Source organism: Aulostomus chinensis, chromosome 17 (genome assembly GCF_037954235.1).
Source record: "Aulostomus chinensis isolate RoL2024-O1b breed Wild chromosome 17, RoL_Achi_v1.0, whole genome shotgun sequence".
Classification (NCBI taxonomy): domain Eukaryota; kingdom Metazoa; phylum Chordata; class Actinopteri; order Syngnathiformes; family Aulostomidae; genus Aulostomus; species Aulostomus chinensis.
The window spans coordinates 6318662-6343266 of NC_141336.1; the positions used below are offsets into that span (position 1 = coordinate 6318662).

General features: G+C 41.4%; 1 protein-coding gene across 1 annotated transcript in view; it reads left to right on the forward strand.

Annotated features, from left to right (window-relative positions):
- akap6 (A kinase (PRKA) anchor protein 6) overlaps positions 1 to 24605 on the forward strand; it is a 219717-nt gene that overhangs the window by 15354 nt on the left and 179758 nt on the right. The window contains exons 2-3 of the mRNA XM_086183714.1: positions 7715 to 7985; positions 9148 to 9319. Coding sequence (XP_086039840.1) covers positions 7777 to 7985; positions 9148 to 9319 — 381 coding nt within the window. The 5' untranslated portion in view covers positions 7715 to 7776. The remainder of the gene's footprint in view (positions 1 to 7714; positions 7986 to 9147; positions 9320 to 24605) is intronic.

Genomic DNA, 24605 nt, shown 5'->3' on the forward strand with positions numbered 1-24605 from the left:
ATTTGGGTAGATCCAGTATCCATCCATCCATCCATCCATTTTCATCAAGGGTTGCGGGGGGACCGGCCTCTATCCCAGCAGCTTTCGGGCAAGAGGAGGGGTTCACCCTGGACAAGTCGCCAGTCCATTGCAGGGCCAACACATAGACAGACAACCATTCACAGTCACAGTCACACCTACGGTCAATTTAGAGTATCAATCAGCCTCGTCCCCTTTTGCATGTCTTTGGTCTGTGGGAAGAAGCCGGAGTACCAGAGAGAACCCACGCAGGCACAGAGAGAACATGCAGACTCCACACAGAGAGATCCCATGCCCGAGCTGGGTATGCATATATTGTATGTATGCATACATATGTGCATATATTAATTTACAGAACAAATCTTAAGAATTTCATGTTGTTTATTAAGATTTACCATCATTTGAAAGAGTCTGATTTCTCTTGATGCCTACAAACCACCCCCCTTACACAGAAAAAAACAACAAATAAACAAAAAGAGGGTGGCAAGTTGGTGCAGTGGTCAGCGCTGTTGCCTCACAGCAAGAAGGTTCTAGGTTAGAGTCCTAGTCTGGGCACGTGATCCCTGCATGGGTTCTCCCCGGGTATTCTGGCTTCTTCCCACTGTCCAAAGACATGTAAATGTAAACTAGGCTCATTGGATACTCTAAATTGACCATAGATTTGGCTGAGAGTGTGAATGGTTTTCTATCTACATCTGTTGGCCCTGCGATGGACTGGTGACCCCACCTCTTGTCCAAAAGCTGCTGGGATAGGCGCCAGCCCCCCCACGATCCTTAACAGGATAAATGGTAGAAAATGGAGGGACGTATCTGCGTATCTGAGGAGCAAGCAGAGAGGAAATACAGTTACTATTTCAGCACCAGCATTTTAAAAAGACAGTTAAATTTGCTTTCTTATTTCGTAAAGAAGGAAGAGTTGCATGACGCTTCAAAATGGGTCAGAAAAGCCTCCACAAGCGGCGACGAGGGCAGCCGCAGGGGTCATGTTGACGATCAAAATCGGCTGCAGCAGGAAGCTAGCCCTCCACAGCTAACCAGGTTCACCTACCTAGCCAACCCCCAAAAGTCTGAAAGTGTTCGTTTGCCCCTCCTGGCCTTCTGTAGTGGAACATGGCGGCTTCATTTAAGTGGAGAGAAACAACAATCCCTACCAAATAGTAAAAGCTGATCTGTTGTAGGTGTGTGTGTGTGTGTGTGTGTGGGGGGGGGGGTGGGTGTGATTGCATATTCATGAATTAAGATTGGCCTATTTAATGTTTAATTAGTCATTGTCACATGGCCCTGGTGCATCAGTGTACAGGCAATGCACCCTGACTTTTGTTAGTCCTGTTGCCATGGATACCACGAGTGAAGCCTGTTTTGTATCTGTTACTTTGTTTACGAGTGGGCGGCGTGGCTTTGAGGTAGCATGGCTGTCTAACAACCAAAGGGTCGCTGGTTCGATCCTCACTTCCCCCAGTGACCATGTCAAAGTATCCTTGAGCAAGATGCTGAACCCTTAATTGCTCCTGGCACTGCAACGGGTGCTGCTGCTGTTGATACCAGATGGTTGAATGACTGTAATCATTGTTTTTGTGGGCAGGTGAATCACAGAGGTCAAAGGTCAGTTGTCATTGTTAGGAGAACAGGATTGATCGGACTCATGTGATCAGAACTGTAATAGTTCTCAGTAATGACGATAATGATGACTGCTGCCTCCGAATCTCTGTTCCCGCCATGTCTTTCACTTCTTTTCTCCTTCCCACAAACCCTCCATGGTCATGTTGCTGATGAGATAATGGTGATGCTGATGATGTCATATCTATTCCTGCCTACTGGCCTCATCCTGACACAGACCAAGATCCTTTTTCTTACAGGGAATTTAAGAAGGACTTCTCTATTTTTGTCACATTAGAGCTCTTTTTCCCCCTCATTGTAATAACAGCACAATCATGACTTTGAGCAGTATAGCATGATTATAAATCAAGACAGAAAAACATAAAAAGGAAAGCTGAATTTCAAGAATAATTTATTTTACAAAAATTTAAAGCAACATGGAATCAACCTACGTCACTTTCTTGTTGTCCTCTATATACAAGATGTTTTCCTCTATTAAAACTTTTTTACATCCTGCAGCTTGAAGTTTAAAACAATTGTCATAGATATTTTGTCACATGTTGGTATCAGCTAAGTCACTTGTGGAATCATAATTTCATTGAGAAACTCAGTATTTGATGCTTTTAAAGGATCCATTTTGGGCAAAGGACATTGTTTTTGGTGAAAGTTGAAATGGAATAGAGTGAAAGTACCTGTACCTGTACTGAAATATTCGTATTTTAAGGTTAGATTTGGTCAATTTTTTTTTCCTTATGAAAGCATACGCTGAACACGATTCGTTCATTGAAAGTTGAGTCAGAGTCACCAATGAAGGTGAAGAGTACCGTGAAGTAGTGGTCTCTCATTAACCAGTGATTATTGGAAATGATCAAAGGCTGACTTGTGATTGCCTGAGCTTGGGTGGCACCAGTTGCGTGTAAGATTATGTCATGTGCAAAAAAAGTGGACTTTTGGAAGTATTCATTTTTATCTGTAAGGGTCAGACTAATTCTTGTTGCCTGTTTGGACAGTTCTGACAGGGTTTCAGGAGGCAGAGCTGTTGGTTCTGGATCAGCAGAATCCAGACCAGAGGTTACCTTTGCCTTTACCCTGTCCAAGATGTTGAGGTGCAGGTTGTTCAGGTGCTTGGCCTTATCTGCAGGCTCTAACTGGATCAGCTCTGGATCATTTGGAGGCACTGGATTCTTTCAGCTGCTGTCTTGTAGTTGAGCAGGAATGTTAGGTCATTAGCTCTCAGCTCATTGTGGGTGGTTCAGATTGTGTCTGAAAGAGCTGGTATGACCCTATTCAGCTCCTCGGTCTATTCTTCATCACTTCACCCTCCTGCACCCTCTCTTTCTTCAGTGCAGCAGTCCTGAGCAGGTCTTCATTTTGCAGCAGCAGGTGTAGTTCCATAAACACTCTTTTAACCTGTCTCTCTGTGTTGTTGATCGAAGAGCTGAACTGATTCCAAATCATCATCACAGCTCACACAAACCGAGACCATTTTGGCTGGTTTGTGGTATAAAGGACACAGAGATTCTCTGAGTTAGTCTGTGATCCTGGGCAGCTTCATCAGTGGGTCTGATGTGGTGTGACAGATAACACACACCGGCAGCTCGTCCCCCGCACAGAAGAGTTTTAGCTTCTCTGCATGTAAACTGCATAGAAGTTTCGTCATTGCTGAAACTTTGACAACTCTCCCCTTCACAAAATCCTCACACAGGTTCATCGGTGCCAGGTTTCGCAGTGGATCACTTTGTGAAGATTTTCTTTTGCCCACCGAACATGCTTGAATTGTTTTCTGTCCCCACCAGTGTTGCAAACACCCCTTTGCAGAAACTGGCTGCACGACAGGAGAATGGGATCTTGAAAGATTTCGGTGCAGACCTGACAGGACAGATTCTGCTCTGTCTGATGAACTGTGACAGCACAAGCAAGCCACGCTTCCACTACAAAGTCAAACAGATTTGTATCGTACTTTATGGCTTATGGGTCCACAGTTCCTAGCACAGTCAAAGTCTTGATTACGGGAAGAATAATTCTAAAAATAATCTCACCATGTAGAGGATAACAATATTGTACCCGTAATTCAATTCCAGCCCCCTGAGTCTTTCCTCAACTCACTCCGGTTGGCACTGCAGTGAGGGTAGCTGTAGGTTTTTCTCTATAGTTGTTTGTTTCCTGGTTTGTCTCTGAGTTTCATATCAAGGGGGGATCTTTGTCAGTCTATAATCAAAAGAACCCAATTGACGGGTTGCGTTTCATTGTTCTGTCACGACTCGCTAACATCCATGAGGAGATGTGCCATCGCCACATAACCCACTTACGCCTGAACATTGTAGAGCCATATAATGCATTTTACAGTCACAAAATCTTTGAAATTGTTCTACATTGGGGACCACTGTAGTTCTGATATGAATTCCTGCACATACATATAAATAACCGGATCAACTTGCGGTGTTCATGGAATGTGGATATTTAACTGAAACACAAGTACAGCTTATGTCAGTGTAGTGAGCAAGTCAGAAGTATTTGGGGAGGCAACATAGCCATAAATTGTCCTCCCCACTGCTAGCAATATGTTTGGATCATGGATCCAGAGGACAATTCTTACCACCCCTCTAATTAAAATACATGGCTTCAGGGACTTTCTTAATATAATATATGCTGTGATATTTCAAAGATGCCGACCAGTATCAAAGCTATGTGTTTGTGTTTTGGAATGCAATCAAGATGATTTCTGGAAGACAAAATGTTTGCAAACATTTCACATCGACTCAAGGAATTTGATGGAAATTGGTCTATGAAATAGGCACATAAAAATATCACTGACAGAGTTTTGCTTGAATGAGTCCTAAAGCCCATAGGGTATAGCATTGTTGAATGTCTGGTTTCCCTGTTTCCACATCAGTAAGTTTTTGCACGATGAAGTGAAATAAATTGTGTTGTTTGCACCAGCTTATGATATTTTGAACTTTTGTTCTATGACATCCATCCATCCATTTTCTACCACTTATCCTGTTAAGGGTCACGGGGGAGCTGGAGCCTATCCCTGGACAGGTCGCCAGTCCATTGCAGGGCCAACACGTATAGATGGACCACCATTCACTCTCACAGCCATGCCTATGGTCATTGTAGAGTACCTAGTGAGCCTAGCTACGACATACAATACGTCAGTAAATTAAAGACTCATGAATTTCAAAGCGTTAATGTATCCTTGAAATAGACGATTCCAAACACGTAATTAGATTACAGAGGTTTGCCATAGCCTATCAGTAGTTTTGCACCTCTAATCGCTGCATTTATTTGTCAAAAATTGCAATAGTTGCTTTCATTTGTGGCAATTTTCTTGCTGAACTAAATGTGAAAGTCTCATCAACTTTTGTTTGCCAACAAGCTTATTTTCTGCAATAATCTAAAATCCAGTATGTTAAACTGATGGTGAAGAAAACTTCCAGGTTATTTTTCAGAGTAATGGTTAAGCTAGCGAAATGAAACATTTTAAAAATTTTTTACATTTATTGTCGATGAAAGGCTGACCAACTTTTTCATCACTTCATCCGAATTGGATTTGAGTAAGATTTCACACTGAAACGTCAGAAAGTAATCAAGCTCACTAATGTGCACACCACTCACTCCAGAGTGCCCTTTATTGGCCAGGAGACTTTGTGAAGAAGTACAATCTGAACAACTAAGATCTTGGAGTGGTGCACTGATGAATTGGAAGCAGTTCTGAGACCAGCTGGTGTATTTACATCACATGGGCCGCTCAGAGGAAATATGCAGCTGTGTAGTCTCTCTGTAACAGCTGAAATTTAGTGCTGAAAAAAATTCTCTGAACATGGGTGTGCAGATTTTATTAGACTGCTGTTTACTTTAAAGACCTAGATTTGGAGTAGAGTAGTGCAGGGGTTCACACTGTTGCCTCACAGCAAGAAGGTTCCGGGTTCGAGCCGTGCCTCGAGCATGGGATCTTTCTGTGTGGAGTCTGCATGTTCTCCCTGAGCCTGTGTGGGTTCTCTCTGGGTACTCTGGCTTTTTCCCAGTGTCCAAAGACATGCAAAAGGGGACGAGGCTGTTTGGATTCTCTAAATTGACCGTAGGTGTGACTGTGAGTGTGAGTAACTGTCTTCCTATATGTATTGACCCTGCGATGGACTGGCCACCTGTCCAGGGTGAACCCCGCCCAGGCAGCTGGGATAGGTTCCAGGAGTGACATCTAGTGGGGAGATTTAATACTATCCTCACCCTGGGGTTGTATGGGAGCAAGGGTGTTTGGACAGTTTGAAAACCACACATTAAGTCATTATTCAACATACAGCCATTTATTTGATAATCAATTGATTGCTTCAGTTGATTGTTTCAATGCACTAGTGAAACTGACAATTTATTTTTAAACTCGTTTTTGGCAAATTAAAGAATGGTTTAGTCCTTTCTGCCCAAACTGCAAGATGGTTACGTCCTACTAGCATAATGTCTCTGCCACAGCTTTCCAAGGAGAAGAGAAACAGCCTCTAAAGGGGGCAAAGCTAGCTACTCCTACTAAATCACCCCCCCATGAGTCTTGTGCCTGGCCAAACATAGGCAGCAGTGAAAGATGATGCAGCACACCTGTCATTCCCCCTCCATTCCCATAAAACCACCACCCAAATTGAACCACCTGAAGGTGAGCAGTAATCTGTTTTAATTCCATGAGATTGAAGGAGGATTAGAGTGATAAAATCATTGAATATTATTAAAAAAAACATACCTGAATTGTATTCCCATGCCAGACCAGCTTTTATTTCACCACCACTTTGCCTTGACAGGCATGTGGTGTTCCTTTAACAAGTTAACAGTAGAGAGTATCAGTTTTGAATCAAATAGCAAGTTGAGGAATATGCAGAAATAATGCAATGAGATATTTTCAAAGTTCACTGTCACCAAATGTCTTATGTATTGGGCTACAAGAGTTGCAGACCTACAGAGAAGGTTGTTTGAAACTCTGAATGGGGCAACTGACTTCTACAGTTGTCACTGCAGTAATTGCACTGGCACAGAGTCATCGTCCTCTTCGGCTTCTGTACTCATTGGTATAGTTGAAAGTAGCATAGAGGACAGTAAATGGGTTTTTGTGGTCTTTTATTTATGTCAGTTTTTCAAACTCAGTGTTGACTGAATGGTGTTTCCAGTGTTGCTTGAGCGTGCACAGGTTGAATTGCTGACTGAGACGCCACAAAGTTGTTGAATTTAGTTGACAAGCATTCATTTCCTCTATGCACTGCATGTAGTGTTGACCTGAGTTTTTTAGTCCCCATCAATACCCACCAGAACCAGAGCTGATATTTACCTGTATCTACTGCATTTTACCTGCGACTGAACACCAACACAACCTGTTTCCATTACACACCAAAGCCAGATGTTAATTGGGTGTTAATAGGTTTTTTGGCCAGTGGGAACAGATGTACAGAATTATGCCACACCATATGGTGATATCTTGACTTCTGTTAAAAGCACATGTCAGCGTCACAGAGAACGTGCCAATTAAAAGTCAATAAAGATCCTTTCAAAGGACTCAACAACATAACGCTCTAGAAGATAGTTACTGTTTTGTTGTTTAGAAAACTTTAATGCATTATTATTCATAGGAAACAGAATACATTTACTGTAGGAAAATAATGTTTTATGTTGTTTTGATGGTATACAGGTATTTTTGGGAAATGTAGTTGGTTAGATTAAAGTCGTGGAACGCAGTTTTACAAATGGGACTCAAACATCTGTCCTTTCAACCAGAGCGAGTCAGGTTACCTTTTTGAACCAGTTCATTCATGTGTCCACCATGAAAAAGGATCTAATAGTTGATAACGACGCTGTATCTGTGGTTCTGTCTCATCATTTTAACCACGCTGGGTGGTGCTAAGACTTTGTGGCCACTTTATGTATTTTCTGAGAGTGTCCTTTTGAGGAAAACCCACAGTGGCCTGCAGAATGATTCTTGTATGATTTTATGGGTCAAATCATGCATAATTGGAAGTCCCTGGAGTTAACAACAAAAGTGCTGAGGATCACATCACAACATATAGACAAAAACCTAATATTCTGTGCCTTTTACCCTCTCTCTTTTTCGCTCTGTCTCCAGTCTACTCCAATGAAGATTGCCGACTCCCATTAGGAGACCTGCTTCTCTCACCCTCTCACACTATGAGCATCTTAGCTCTCTCACCCGTGACTCCTGAGCCGCCATCCCCGATGATCACTTCTGTCACCCCGACCCTGGACCCCAATGCCCCCACCTCTCTAGCCACTGCCGCTCTGGACCAGGAGCACCAGTCACGGGATGTGGAGTCCCTGCCTGGACCTGGCAGCGTCACTGGACAAGAGTCTCACCTGGGCAGGGACCCCACTCAGAGGTACCAAGTCAGCTGGGATGATGATGAAGATGAATGATTCCTATTCTGGGAATTATGCTTTCTGGATTTTTAAAGTTAATGTAATTGCAACCCCATGCAAAAAAGGGACCTCTGAAGTTGCTAAAGCTCACAGGACAGTTTCTTATCACATGCGTTTGCATGACATACCTATGTTCTGTCATCACCACCTACAGTACATGGGTCATAGTCAGTAATATCCCCACAAGTGGCACTGTAGATGGTGGTCATGTGACGTCAGCATGATGGAAATTTAACTTTTTTTTCCTATTGTTCAAAGGACGATGATAACCTGTCTCAACATCCTGTAAATGGTCTGAACATCCAAAAGAGATTTGGACAGAAGAAGATATGAGTGATAGTGATAGTGTCACAACTCTAGTCCTTTTGTCTCTTCAGAATTGTACTGAAATTGATACAGATGATCCCTTACCTATTTAGTCTGCACAGTTTCCAAGTGCACAAATTCAAATTCAAGCTGACCAAATTAGCAGAGTCAAAACTGTGCTCAATGAACTTATTCTCAGAGGACAATTATGTCACAGTGGAACAAGTCAATACTTAGGCCCAGATGTCTTGCATACATTGCATTTCAGCAGAGGTCCAAGTCAGTCCTCTCCCTGTCATGTGACGTATTGTTTTACTTCCATCTGATCAAGATGGAAATCAAATACTGTGCAGGGACAGCCCATAATCCTGTGAGTTTTGGTTCGCCTACTGCAATTGGGTTGTATCGGGGTCTGATTGTATTCTTGCTACAGTTAACAAACACTAAGGTTTTCTTGGAAGTAGTCTCAGACCAATTGTTTTATTTCATACCAAAGTGGGTTTACTGCTTTCACAGACACCCAAATAAGCTGTAACACTGATAGAACCACATCAGAGTTCCATGAAAGTGGATTTGATGCTGGGTTCCCAAAAGTATTAGTATTGTGAATACTGGATGGTTTTACCTGTTCAGGCTTCTAAAAACTATTGAAGTTACTGATTACACAAAAAAGGCATCATTACTTTGTGGCGACATCTGTTTAAATAACCTTGTAAACAATGTCAGCACAGGTAACAACTGGTTAGGTTTACAACACAACATGCTCCGTGATGTAATCACCATTCATGACCTGGTTCGACCATGCCTTGCTGTTAGGTCAAAGAAACCTCCACCTCTCCACACTGGTGCGGACTGGAAGGTTGTCCTTCACCTGCCAGAGATTGAGACTTGGCTGAGGACGACCAGTGACAGAGTCACACAGCTCACACACTCTGCGGGACAGGACAGTGACAACAGACACGTGGACGTCCACCTGGTGCAGCTTAAGGTAAACACGGACAGTTTGTTGTGTTTATGCGATTGACTGTGTGTGTGCATGCATGCGCACGTTTGTGTGTGTGTACATGTATGCATGCATGTATATGTGACTGGTGTGAATTAGTGTCACTTTTTTTTTGTTATTATTGTTTGATGTGATGATGGTGGAATTTTATGCTCTTTTCACTTTGTTTGCCAGCTTATCTGCTTTTAGGGGGTATCACGTTTCTTTGTGTTTGTATCTTCTATTTGATTTTTACAAGTACACATAGGACCCGGAGTACTAGTACCAGTCCATAAGTAAAGCCCCTTTCACACTGCACCAAAAACCCGGATTAACACCTGATCCGCGTCCATCGACCCTCCAAGCGACCCGGGTGTTTATCGGCTTGGCTCACCTCTGCTCGGCTCACCTGCAGTGTGAAAAAGGCAACCCCCTTTGTCTCAGGTTTCCCGCGACCTTCCTGTTGCATTCTGATTTTGTCACTGTGCCGCCTGTCAGGCTGTCATTGTGGAAGCTCAGGAAAAAAAAAAAAAATAAAGAAAAAAAAAATTGGACTCGGCTGCACTGCGAAAGCTGCTCACTCATCTCTCAATAACATTTTGGCCTCTGCCATAAGATCAGTCTTCCTGTTGAAGCTGCTGGAAGCTTGAATGCACCCTAATGCTGAGCAAACGCGGGTACAAAAACCCGCTTTGACATGCGTATTTCAGTGTGAAAGGGGTATAAATATGGTATACAAGCTAATTACCATGCAAGTTGCTTCATAGCCTAATGGCTAGTGTCAGATACTAGATTCTTCTTGTGTGAAGTTCATCAGTTTCATTCTCACTATAGATCTAATGGAAGGTCAGAGTCACCATCAGCTTTCTATGGTGTTGCACAATTTGTCCTTGAATGACTTTAAGAACTATAAAAGAAACCACAGTAGCTTTGACAGCTCCTCCTCTCTACAACCTTTATTTATCGTAAGACATGCAAACATGTATTTGATGTATCTCAGCTGCACAAAAGAATATCAGTCGATTCAACTGTCTGACCTCAGGCGGTAAAATTCCCATCATCCCTCCCCCCCAAGCCTTGTTATTATGTAATGTCTTCCACAAGCCACCTTTCATTTATTTATGTAACTGCAGTCATAGGGTTGTTGGCTTCTGATGCTTAAGCCTCAAACTTGATTCTTCCTCCACATATCCACAACTTGACGACCCACGTGGATATTTATATAAGAAGAAAGGGAAACACTGACAGTCAGATTGGTCTCACAGACAGAGCAGCTCCTCCTCCTCATCTGTGATTCACTTTCAGTCTGTGAAGAAGTCAAATCTCCTAAATGCTGGGCTCTCACTTGTTTACTGTCTGAGCAGAGATGCACAAACCCAAAGTCTTGCCAAGCATTTTTGACTAAACTCGAGGCAAAAAATCTCATTACACTTAATCTTAGGCATAATCACTGAACACATAGTATCTCAACGAGATTTAATGGCTTGTTTTTAAGACAATTTCATTTTAATTCCACAAGTAAATTCTGCTTGTTGGGCTGGAAGATAATTGACTCCACCAAAAAGGTCATGTTTTGTTTGTGTTAGTTTGTCTCTCCCTCCTTGTGGGATTATACAAAAACTATATACTATATTTGATATTTCACCATTGGACAGGAGAGTGTCATAGCTGGACTCCACAAAGTGAGATCTTTTCCAAACTTCACATCACTACAGTCATGGTCCTAGTGCAACTTAGTGGTTACAGGAGGGAAAGCTGATGTAAAAAAACATCAAAATTACATTGTGTCATGTGATAGATAGTAACATGCAGTAAGCAAGTATGTGTTCCATAGTGCCGCCTAATGGACACAGGAGGTAAGATTTGCACCACAGTGTAGTATTACTCTGCTCCATCATAAAAAAATCAAAATATTATATGGTTTCACCTTCCTCTCGCTCTAGGAAGCAAACACACACTCACACACACATTTGTGAGGGGACAGAGAGCCACTAATAGCTCCCTGCAGCTTTTAGTAGGACTCATGCACAAAAGTAACAGGGGCTGAAAGTTTGCCCTGTTCAAGGTATATGCTGTCTGAGTACTTACAGGTTTTACTTATTGAAAGTGTAAAACATTAAACTCCACAGGGTGTTTTATACTTGTTCTAAGTAAAATACAAGTCTTTGTTTTTTGCAATGTGTGGTATTTAACAAAATGATGTTGATGCTTTTAAACATCCAGTCAGGGAGTCTGACACATGAAGAGCTGGGCTTTCTGCTCCTACAAATGCAACATGGAGGAATAAAGAATAACACCAACCATGCTTTGTTTCACAGAGCCACCTGAGAAGTCTCCATAGATACAGTTTGGAAAACGGAAAAATACTTTGTAGATGATTGTCAATCTGTCTTTTACAGATCATAGGACTGATGCAAGGGCTGAAGCCAGTTGGTAGAAGTATGAAAATGTCTTTTCCATGGAGAAAAGCCTTATTCCATGGTTTTCTACGTTCATCTTAAAAGAAGAAAAAACTCAGGTTCTGATAGAACTAATGCTATAACCTCTTCAGGACCCACAATTGTTGATTTAAGCATGTCTGTTGCTTGGCCTACGCCTAAACCACACCCCTTTCTCGTCAAAGGAACAAATTTGAAGCATGACAAGATGGTTTCTCATGTGATTTTATGATGTTGTGATCTCACATATTTAGCTGCCTTCCAAAATACAATCTATACCTTCTCTGGGATCTCTCTGGAAATGGCATCAACTAATTTATTCACAATAGCCAATGAATTTTTCAGAGATATCTACTATGACATCAGGAATATGCAATCTGGATCACAGATCTGATCAAGATGATTTCAGGAGTGGATTTTGTATTGTTTTTTTGTTTTTTTTCTTTTCACATGGAAACAAAATAGACAGAAAAGTGTAGGTGATACAGTATGTCCAGAAAAGATACCACTGATAGCGCTATCCTACCAGGCCTCGACCATTCTTTGAGATCCAGGCTCGACATTTTGATGCACTTTTTTTTTTTTTTTAGATGTTTTGTATTGCTTTTTGGTGTCAGGGTTAAATCCTCCCCTCCTTTCTTTTTTTCCTCCAGTCTCCTCTCCTTCCGCCAGTGCTAACTCTGCACCACTCTGCCCAGTTTGTGTTCTCTCAATAAAACAATAAAAGCAGCAGCGGCAGCAGCAGCAGCAGCAAAAGAGGGTCAGATTGATGTGGAAGAGAGAGAGAATGCATTCTACCTCCTGAGATCTTTAGCTGAGTCACTCTGTGTTACAAACACACCCAAACTTTCATGCACATGTTGTCTTGTTAACCCATGTTCCTCTGCATCAATGTTTCAGGAAAAAAAATCCTAATCCTGAAAAAGAAACATGTATGTCCACCATGCAACCCTAGTTTCAGGATATTAGACACCAGAAATCTCAACATGCTGAGTCATCAGAACATCAGGTAGTTACTTGAACATCTATGGGAATGGCTGCAAACAAATCCACAGCCCTGCATTTTATCAGTAATGCACCTTTCCATAAATTACGCAAATTACTGGGAAAGCTTTTTAAAACCCAGCAAGGTTAGATTACACTAATAAAGGAATCTTTGGGCGGCATGGCTCAGGGGAAGAGTGGCCGTTTAGCAACCAAAGGGTCGCTGGTTCGATCCCCGACCCCGGTGACCATGTCAAAGTGTCCTTGAGCAAGATACTGAACCCATAATTGCCCCTGATGAGTAGGTTGGCACCTTGCATGGCAACCTTCACCATCAGTGTGTGTTTGAATGGGTGAATGAGATGACACTGTAAAGTGCTTTGAGTACCGCTAAGGTAGAAAAGCGCTATATAAAACTGAGTCCATTTACCGTTACTTTCTTGAGCGATGAGTAGAGCAGTGTTAAAGCTTGAGCCTCTGTCTCAAAGACTTTAGATTGATTCTTGGTGCAGTGCAGGTTAAACAAAAACAAACCCTTTGAATTGTTTTCCTGGATGATGATAAACTAACTGTGATCAGCTGGACTCTATATGTCTCAGTTCCCTGGTTAATGTTGTTCCGATGATTAAGAACTAAATTTACTCTTGTTAAATAATGTTTTATGATGTGTCACAACAGTTAAGGTATTGTTGGATTTAGGTTTACAGAAACACCGTTGGTGAGGAGCAAAAATGATTTTAAATATGATGATGAGTTTCTCCCTATATCTGTGACCCTGAATTTCATCCATAGAGTTGGTAGATAAATAACTGTAAATCAGAGAGGATATTATTGCTATTTTGCACTAAAAACTTTTGCCAGCTTCTACCTGATTTTATATGTATTGGTGTCATGACCTTCCCTTCCCTGATAAAGAGGAAAACTTCTCCTTATCAATCCATCCATCCTCTTCTGCTTATCCTTTTGAGGGGGCTGGAGCCTATCCCAGCTGCCTTTGGGCAAGGGGTGGTGCAGTGGTTAGCACTGTCGCCTCTCAGCAAGAAGCTTGGTTTGAGCCTGGTTTGGGCAGGGGGTCTTTGTGTGTGGAGTCTCCATGTTCTCCCTGTTCCTGTGTGGGTTCTCTCTGGGTACTCCAGCTTCCTCCCACAGTCCAAAGACATCAAGAAGAGACGAGGCTGATTGATAGTCTAAATTGACTGTAGGTGTGGCTGTGAGTGTGAATGGTTTTGGTCCTGTGATGGACTGGTGACCTGTCCAGGGTGAACCTCGCCTCACGCCGAAGGCTGCTGGGATAGGCTCCAGCCCCCCCACGCCCCTTCACAGGATAAGTGGTAGAAAATGAATGGATGGATATACAGTATCTATCTATCTATCTATCTATCTATCTATCTATCTATCTATCTATCTATCTATCTATCTATCTATCTATCTATCTATCTATCTATCTATCTATCCATCATCTATCTATCTATCTATCTATCTATCTATCTATCTATCTATCTATCTATCTATCTATCTATCTATCTATCTATCTATCTATCTATCTATCTATCTATCTATCTATCCATCTATCTATCATCTATTAAAGTAAAATTACTACCTTATAATGAGGCTTTTACAGTTTAACAATGTCTTGTGACCAAAGTTTTTCAGTGAAATTAAACGAGATTACATGTAAAATAAGCAACCATCTAATGTAAATTGTGCAGTAAAAATGGCTGTAAATAATGGCATGGTCATGTTAATTTGGCTGAAAAGGGATGTTGAATTTACCAGTTCAGTTCATCAATTTTACAATGTTATTTTGTAAATGATAACAGTTTTAAGTTGTAAAATTTACAGTTTGTTCTGTAATATGGTTTACATTCTGCAGTATTTTTTACAGTATTTTTCTGGCAACCACAGCTGCCAGTTTTTTTTCCGTAAAAGCTTTTTTTTTTACAGTGTATCTATATCTATCTATCTATCTATCTATCTATCTATCTATCTATCTATCTATCTATCTATCTATCTATCTATCTATCTATCTATCTATCTATCTATCTATCCATCGATCTATCTATCTATCTATCTATCGATATATATAGATATAGATATAGATAGATATAGATATTTATAGGTTCCATGTTTCGGACAGGCAGGTTATTGGTCTGTAGTAGGATGGGATGGGGCCCTTCTGGGGGTCCTTCATATCAGGACTGTCCTGCCCTGGGTTAGCCACTCTGAGTGTGTCCCATCCCTCAACAGCTGGTTCATCTGTGCTATAAGGTGCTCATGAAGTGCAGTTAGCTTTTTCAGCCAGTATGTGTGGATCATATTGGGGCTTGGTGCTGTCCGGCTCTTCGTCTTTGACACTCTTGGATGTCTGCCATTGAGATGGTTACCGGCTCCTGCTCTGGGAGGTTTCTGTGGTCAGTTCTCAGGTCCGTTAGGAGCCATTATGCATCGTTGTTGTATGATGCTTCTCTCTCCCATATGCCCTTCCAGTACTTTTCCATCTCAGCTCTTGGTGGGCCTGGTTGGTTGTTATTCCCTTGCCTGAGTACACTTTGGCTGGGTCGGTGGAGAACAACTTGTTTATTACAGCTTGGTGTATTTCCAGGGCACACCTTTATTCACACAGACATACATGTATATATATATATATATATAAATATAAATATATATATATATATATATATATTCAAGCTAAGTCAATTTTACACCACCACTTGGATATTTTTATAAAAGCCTGCTTCAGGCCACTGCTTCAATTTATTTACACCCAACATTTAGCCATGAGCCAGCAGCGAAAGTGTCAACGAAAACCTTCTTTTTAACAGTCAGTAACTTCAAGCTGACCCAGATTCAATGGGAACAGCCATTTCCTTTGACTGGTGTGTGTGTGTGTGTGTGGGGGGGGGGGGGTGTAAGAAAAAAAATATGTACACAATATAGTTGATGGGCTATTACTCATCCTGTTTTAACACTGAGATGGTGACTCCAGCCAGAGAGAGAGAGAGTAGCTACCCAAGAAGTGTAATGTGCATGTGAGGGTGGTTTTTGTGGTGCTGGATCACAGCCTGGTTCTAGGAAGTGACAAGGTCAGACTGATGGTGATGACAGTGTGTGTGTGTGTGTGTGAGAGAGAGGGGGTTACAATACAGCTTTGTGATGGTGGTGACTGATGTAATACTGAGTCGCTGTGTGGACATTTAGTGCCTGTCTGTGTGTATTTATGTAAGTGTTTATCAGCTGCAGATGTTCCATGTTCCTTCATTCTTCTGATATTGTGGCGCCTCCTGGTGGTGATGATAAATTATAATCTCCTTATGGGATGATGATTTTCAACATGGTGTGCTTGCTTATAAATAAAATTACATTTTAATTGAAAGTACATTTAGTAAATTTGATAATTATCAGTTATTTTATTTGATTTCACATAGTTTTTTTTCTGCTCTTTCATTTATGTTTGATGCATCTCTTACAGACTTTTAATTATGGTTCTTATGATGGCAATCGGGCTGCACGGTGGTGCAGTGGTTAGCACTGTGGCCTCACAGCAAGAAGGTTCCGGGTTCGAGTCCCGGCTCGGGCACGGGATCTTTCTGTGTGAAGTTTGCATGTTCTCCACGTGTGTGTAGCCTGCGTGGGTTCTCTCCGGGTACTCTGGCTTCCTCCCACCATCCACAGACATGCAATTTGGGGACTAGGCTGATTGGATTCTCTAAATTGACCGTAGGTATGAATGTGAGTGTGAATGGTTGTTCGTCTCTGTATGTTGGCCCTGCGATGGACTGGCGACCTGTTCAGGGTGAACCCCGCCTCTCGCCCGTAGATGCTGGGATAGGCTCCAGCCCCCCCGCAACCCTTACTTGTAAGGAATAAGCGGAAGATGACGATGGATGATGGCAATCAGTTTATGTACATACCTGAGGGATAAAACCTGTTTTTACTCTTCAAAGCTAATAACTACACACTGGAGCTTTAATTTTCAAAACTTTTATTTCACTCTTGTGTCTTGATTTAAGTTTTTAAGCTTTAAGCTTTAAGTTTTGCTCATTTTCATCGTATGTATACAGTGTCTCAATATACTGTTTATGTACATATGTATAAGCTATCATCTGCAGACAACTAAATGAAATGAAACTTCATGTCATCTGGACTTTGTTGTCACAACAACAAATCAAATCATCAGTTGTGTGGCGTGTTGTCAGAGCAGTGGCATCAAAGGCATCATGAAGGACAGGATGACAAAAAGCCCGATGGATTTTTGTGGAGATGCCAAGATCCCATCAGTGCTACAATGATTGTGTGCTCTGACGCCTCTTGTCTGTTAATGTCACTGTCAAATCTGATCTGAAGAGGGTCTGAACTGTTGCATTGTTTAATCAGAATCAGTCTAAATTCAATAAAGGCTTTCCTAAAAAAACAGCAAATTAAATCCAAATCAATTTGTAATGAATAAAACAGCATTTTGATCAGATATTTTCCCCCACTTTGAAGAGCTCCACTTTGATTTTTAGGTGTTTTACTAAGCAGGATATGATGGAGACAATGAAATAATACATTTAGAAATTTACACATGCTGTTCTTCATTTTTATTTAGTCATATCTTTATTATTATTTGAATTCTCCTGTATTTGTTCAGTGCAAACACTTTCTGAAGCTGAGAGCTTTCATTCCATGGTCGAGAGCTCCATCTAGTGATAATTTTTCTGAATTACAACAGAAGAAGTGTTAAAGTACAGCAATGCAATAAAAGTCCCTTACAGGCACAAATCCTGCATGAAAAATCCTACTGTTAGTTAAAGCACACAATAATATAGTTAAAGGATTAATACTTTAAAACCTACATAGACATGGGAATATTTTAGCCGATTCTGAGCCTCTTCTTTCAGCCCCTATGGAGGGTTATACATGAAGGGAGCTGGTGGAACATCTTTATTAGTCAAACTCATGAATCACATTTGTATTAACTTGATATATCTGAGCTGATATTCCTTGTGTACTGTTGCTGCCATTCCAGCTGACCGTTGTATTACTGTGACCTCAGAAGCCTCCTCATCCTTTCTTTAATAATTCTCTTTTGCTGCTATTGTTTGCATTTCTGTTTTGAAGTATGATTGAACCATAAAGTAGTTCTGGGTTTAGGAGGACTCATTTAATGTAGAGGAAGCATAAAAGTGTATCCGAATTATATCAAATTCTAGAAGGCAGTAGCCTTCAGTTGCCTTGGGAAAAAAAGGTGGAATGTTCTGATTCTAACATCATTTAAATCTAATTTCTAAAATAAACAATAAAGTAGAACTCTTCATAATACGAAAGATACTCAAAACTTTTTGGGACTTTTCTTTTTGTCCATCATCCCCAGAGACAGATGAGAAGACAGATCCCCTTCTCTCCTCTGTGCTGTATTATGGAGCTGAGACTGTCAGAGAACAGGTGACGCTTAGTTAGCTTAGCACGATGAATGGTAGTGGGTGAGAAGTGTTAGCATAGTCCAATCAAATTGTTTGTTAACTTTTTTTAAAATTTTGATTTTTGCTTTGGCTTTAGCTCAGAGGGGCTGTGTAAACTCACTGCACCCAGTGCTCTTGTCAGTAAAGTAGCATAGAGAATGTTCTACACAACCCCCGTGGCAGGGTAAGGGGCAAGACCATTTTTATGTGTGATGACTTTGGACTGAGGTGTGCTAACACTTTCCATTCATTTAAAAGTCATTATGCTGAGCTTACTAGCAGTTGCTGGTCTCTCTGTGTCTCAGAGGAGAGAAGGGTAGCTCTTATTTCCTGTCTCTGGGGTTGAGTGACAGTAAGGCCCTGTGTATACCTGGTATTAATATCAGTCCTGTTGTGATCTGATCACCATTGGACAGCTCTGCTGAGTTTGTCCACACTTGCCTATAAAATACATCTCTAAATGTGCCTCTCCTAAGGAGATGAATCATGTTTATTTGTGGCTGCAGATCGGTTTGATCAATTCATTAAATCTGTTTGTCCCTGACATATTTCATACTAGAGGAATTACCGTTTGGTTTTGGCTGTTGTCTGGTGCTAGAACCAAGGGCGAGAGCGTGAGAGATATTAGCTGATGGTTCAAAACACTTCACTCTTTAATTAGGGAGCGAGCGGTGCAGCCATACCGTGATATATTTCTTGTGTTTGTCAGTTGGAGATTAAAAGCAGTTGAGAGAGAAAATCAAAACAGTGCTTGGTCCTTAAAAACAACTTGCTAAATATGTTTGTTGCAGCTTTGCTATGCTTTTCACATGATTAGACATTGCAACAATAAAATGTCCTTTGCATGTTCAGAAGTGGTATTTCTTCTTAAATGAAAGGGCATCAGCTGATGAAGTGGTCCCTCCATGTGGTCCAGGAGCTATTCAGGATGAATACGCATCCACACTACAAAAAAAATGTGGTCACATCAGGCTGAGACCAGCTCCAAATGTGGTTTCAGTGAGCGGATCTGAGGACACATTCAGGATGTGCATACCTGGTATTAAGGCTGTCCACTTGAGACTGGATCTCCCAGATGCATCTAAATACCAGGTGTGCACAGGGCCTAGGTGTACTACCAGAAAAGTTAACGTGTTCCAGTAACAACATATTACTAATCTCTTCCTCTTGTGTAACTATTGTCAGGAAAAAAAAACTCTAGAGAGAGATCAAAGCACAGTCCAACTATGTTTACTCTATTTTTCTGGTTTTAATCCCTGTCTTTGAAGATAGCAATAGTCTGGATAAGTCATTTTCATGGCAAAAGAATATAAACATTTCACTTGTAACTAAGACAGCTATACAGAAGATCCTTGACTCTCTTAATGGTACTCTCACATCATGTCATCCTCTCACACCACTCACAGTATGAGAGGGAAATTGAACAAAACAAATGGGGGGTAATGAAGCTATGTAGCTAGTGGCAATTCATGTGACGATGAGCTTCTTACACCCAACTAATATTGGTATATCCCACATCTTCATCCAAAAATGTTAGAAAAAGGAAAAAAAAAATCAAACTCAGATGATCCAGAATGCAGCAGCACGTCTGGTCTTCAACCAGCCCAAAAGGGCACTTGTCACCCCGCTGCTGGTTTCTCTTCACTGGCTTCCAGTGGCAGCCAGGATCAAATTCAAGGCACTTCTCTTGGCTTACAAAACAATCACAATAACGGCTCCAGCCTACCTGGAATCCCTGATCCAGGTCTACTCTCCTTTCCGCCCACTACGCTCTGCATGCGAAAGACGCCTGGTGCTTCCAGCCCAGCACTGCTCCAAATCTCTAGCCAGACTCTTCTCTTCCGTTGTTCCCAAATGGTGGAACGAACTACCCAACTCTGTGCGTTCTGCTGAGTCCCTTTCTACTTTTAAGAGACAATTGAAGACTCAGTAGTTCAGAGAGCACCTAGGCACTTAACCTGACTCTTCTCCTCTTTGGGGTAGAATAAGTCAGAGGGTCCAAGACCCAGCACTTAGTGATTATGTAGCACTAACTGTGTCGTGTGATGTTGTATGTTTGTCAAAAAAAAAAGGAGGGGGGGGGGGGGGGGGGCGACACTTCTTCTGCCACTAGATGGCAGTACCTGTGACCAAATCACAACTGAAGCACTTTTGCGCTTCCAGTGGGTTTTTCCTTAATTAAGTCTGAATTCTTGCTTGTGTTGTACGTCGCTTTGGACAAAAGCGTCTGCTTAATGAAATTGTAGAATTGTAGAAAATCTAAATGCATAATGCTGTTTATATGATCCATATCAAATTCCTGTCAGTGGTAGAATATCAGTGTGTATGTAAGCATAGTCACTGAAGCATGAGGATAAAATGTATTGAGTAACAAGAGGACCCACTGTTAGTTTGTTGAGGTGCTTACCTGTACCTTTAATAGTTTGGACCTGTCTAACCTGATTGGTGCAGGTTGCCATGGTTACTACCATAGTTGCTGGCATCAGACATGTTTATCGAGAGTGTTGCATAGCGTGAGCAGTTTGTCTGAGACTTTGTCAGTGAGGTTATTTGTCAGCAGCTGATGTCTGTGTTTAGATAACAAGGCTCATCAGACATGTTGTGGCTGGTAGCTGCACACAGAGCATTAGATTGGACGCTACCTGGACATGGGGCTTCCTGGTCAGAGTGGCTTCATTTGACTCAATGGTGGGCGTGGTGGTCGATTGGTGACAGAGGTGGAAGCAGACAAATTGCCAGACCGCTGTTTGAAAGTGGATTCATGCCTCCGGTGATCTCTCTCCCTCTTCATGCTGTCCTCGCTGTGCTTCTCTCACTTTGTTCCTTTCTTTTATCCTCTCCTTCATTTCTTCCCACCTAGCTTTCTCACGCTTCCTCTCTCTGTCATAATGATAATGCATTTGCCTGCAGGGCATCTTTCTTTAACCTGACCTTGCCATGGAGTGACTGTAGGACATGATTATAGTGATGCAACCACTCCTTCTGTGTGTGTGTGTGTGTGTGTGTGTGTGTGTGTGTGTTGTGAGTATGCCAAACTTGCCATTCTTAGCATGAGGCTGCAGGCGGTATGAACAGCTGCTAGTGTGGATGAACATTTAACTCACACTCAAAAAACACACACAGACATACAGTGCTGCTATCTTTGTGAGGACATTCATTGACACAGGGCATTCCTTATCCCTCACATCTACATGCTTAAAAGAACAAGCCTCAACTTTTAGAGAATGGCTCTTTTTGTCCATCGTTTCCAGTGCTAGCTAACAGCACCTTCAAAGCTTCATTGTAACTACAGCTAACAGAAACAAACGTTTGTTGATGACGAGACGAGTGAGTTCTGCTACTGATCATAGCCAATTTAGTAAAATAGGATGAGGAGTATTACATCTTGACAAATGAAGGTCTTGAACCCTAACTATTTGATGACTATGAATGAAGGTATGCTAAAACTTCCCACACCCACTACCATTCATTGTGCTAAGCTAACTGTCAGTTTCTGTGGGTCTTAGCTCCTAAAACAGAGAAGAGAGGAGTATCTTTTTTCTTGTCTGGCTCTGGAGATGATGATTAGCATCTTCCCCAAAAACCTTTGCATGTTCCTTTAACCATCATATCTACATACACAATCCCATTGTGTAACACTACACATATTACAAACATATTACCCCTAGTTGGCTGTTTGGCTTCTTTCGATATTTTCAGCCTCTCTCTACTTCCTAAATCTAACATTGTACCACACACTTTGCAGGGAAATATTAATATTAAAATCAAAACCTTCAAGTTTCTTAGTCAGGGAATTAGCCTGAGTGAAACTTCTTTCCAGCAAGCAGAACTTTATTTAAACTCAAGAAGCAGCGTCCAGTCTCCCAGCTGTCATGGTATTCCTGCCTGCTGATGTCACTGCCAGTGCAATGCCAGGAATTCTGGGAGTTGCATGGAGGGAAGATTGGAAGAGGGAGGAGAATAAAAGTGGAGCATCTTGGAGGAAGAGTTCAGCTGAACCCATCAACTCACACTCAAATACTATCATGGTCTAAAGCATACTATTTTGGTGCGGGTGCCTCAGGAGGTAGAGTATGTTGTCTAATAATCATTCCTGGTTCTACATCTGGCTCCTTCGCAAGTTGTCACCTTCCATCACACCTGCTGCCCTTGTGTGAATATGCGAATGTGTTGTTAAGTGTTTTACGATGTGAAAAGACCAGTTCATGTCGTGTAAATGGGAATCTACTCGTCTAAAAGAATTCCACACAGATTCCCCAAGAACCTCTGAAGGGGATTATCTCTGTTTGCAGTTGAGTTTCTTGATCTGCAGTTTGCATATAAACATTTGATTTGACTTCAGCTTCCTCCATTGTGACCATTAGCCTAAGCAGCTGCCCAATGACAGATCAGCGTCCTGACTAACAGCAAGAGTCATCCAGTTTCTCTACATTGTTAATAACAGTAGCAGTGAAAGGGAGAACACTCACAGTTGGATATTTACCTTTTTTCTCCTCCTGGAAATTGTTTTAACCTTCACTCTCGGTCTTCCTAACAGCTGTCAGCAGAGGCAGCTGTTAAGGAGCAGATGAAAGAATGTTTGAAAGAAACAGTTGGTCCTTCACATTTTTTTAGTGCGGGAAAAGAAAAAGCACATCATTTGTTTTGTCTCTGTCTGTACGTCTGTCCTTGACCATTCTTCAAAGGTTCATTTGGTTGACTTGAGAGTTAAGGTTGCACTAAGGCTTTGTTCTTGATGGTCCCCATGAGTATATGGTAAGTATAAAGTATACACCTCTGTATAGCAAAACTTCATTCAGACATGTACTGGCATCCTATAAAACTAGAGGGGCACACAAATAAATCAGATCTCCGTCCTGTATTTTTCAAAAGTTTAGAAAAACCTAAAAACTAAAACTTCAGAAAATAGGGTTAGAATCTAAATGTATTTTCAGATGTTTTTGGTTTACCATTATTTATGTGGACAACAATAGCTGATTGGTCCAATATCAAGAATGTTGAGATTGGTGAGCTGGTGACTTGTTTGCTGGGACAATAGCTGCCTCCCTGTGGACAGTATGTAGTCAATAGTTACCTCTGCCAAGGACGCTGATATTTACAGATATTTTCATTACAGAAAGGCCTCACAATTAGCACTTGATAAGATAGACCTTGTCAAGACACTAATTTCAGTGACCATTTCATTGTATTCTGGAGTTTCCAGACAACAATGCAACCACGGAGTTTTCAAATTGATACATCATCAGCAATGTTTTCAGTTGAAGTGTGTTGAAGATAGTGTGGTAGATGTGTGGTAGTGAAAATCTAATAAAAGCTTTAAATAAAAACCTGTTATTGTGTCAACATTGTGAAAGGATGGTCACTGTAAAGAACAAGTGTGTGTGTGTGTGTGTGTGTGTGTGTGTGTGTGTGTGTGTGTGTGTGTGTGTGTGTATTTGAGTGGATGTCTCGGGGGATGGGTGAGGTTGGACCAAAAATAACCACCACAACTGTTGTCACCCCTCCTCTCCCCAACACCCCCTGAAAGAAGCAGGTCAACACACACACACACACACACACACACACACACACACACACACACACACACACACACACACACACACACACACACTGCTGTCACGTCAGTCGGTCACCACATGGACATTGCAGAGTTATACCACAGAGAAGACACTCATGCAGCTTGAACTTTATCTTTTTGACTTTGCATTTTTCCTCCCATGAGGATGTGAGGAGGTGATCTGTTCTGATTCTGGGATCTTAAAACAATCATAAATACAGTCAAACATCTGGGAAAGGTAAGAACTCTCTGTCTCTGAATTTGTTCAGTTTGGGCTTCGAGGCAATTCTCATGTTGGAGCTTTATAAAAGAGAGAGATTCCTGATACTCTGCTAGAAGGTTTTAAAAGCAGTTTAGTCTTTAAAAAAAATCAAAATGGACTATCTTCCTCATGTTGCACAGGAACCTGACTATGTTTCGTGCCTGTTTTACCTCCAGTAGTACCCGGAACAAAGCACATGGCAGCATCTTTCAGAAAGTCTCAAAAGTTCAGAAACACTTTTCTGCTATTTCCCAAAATACATCGGAAGAAATCACTGAAAAGAAATCACTGTTTTTCAAAAGCAATTTCCATTTAGTACGAACAGATAGAAATGTTTTGGAGTGTGTAAGTTTCTGTAGTTTAATATTCAAATAACCTGTTGTTGTGCCAAGTGGCCTGTGATGGTCTTTGGGTTGGTCTAGCCTGTGTTTAGTTTGGTTTACTGTGTGGAATAGAATTGAGAATTTTTTTGAAAGATAAAAACATCTTAAGATTCTCTTTTGAATGCAGTGGATAGAAAAATCCTACCTATACATTTTTATTGAAGTGGATGGAGTCCACAACGCAACAATATAACAAACAGTGGCTGCATGAATCAAACATCAACTTG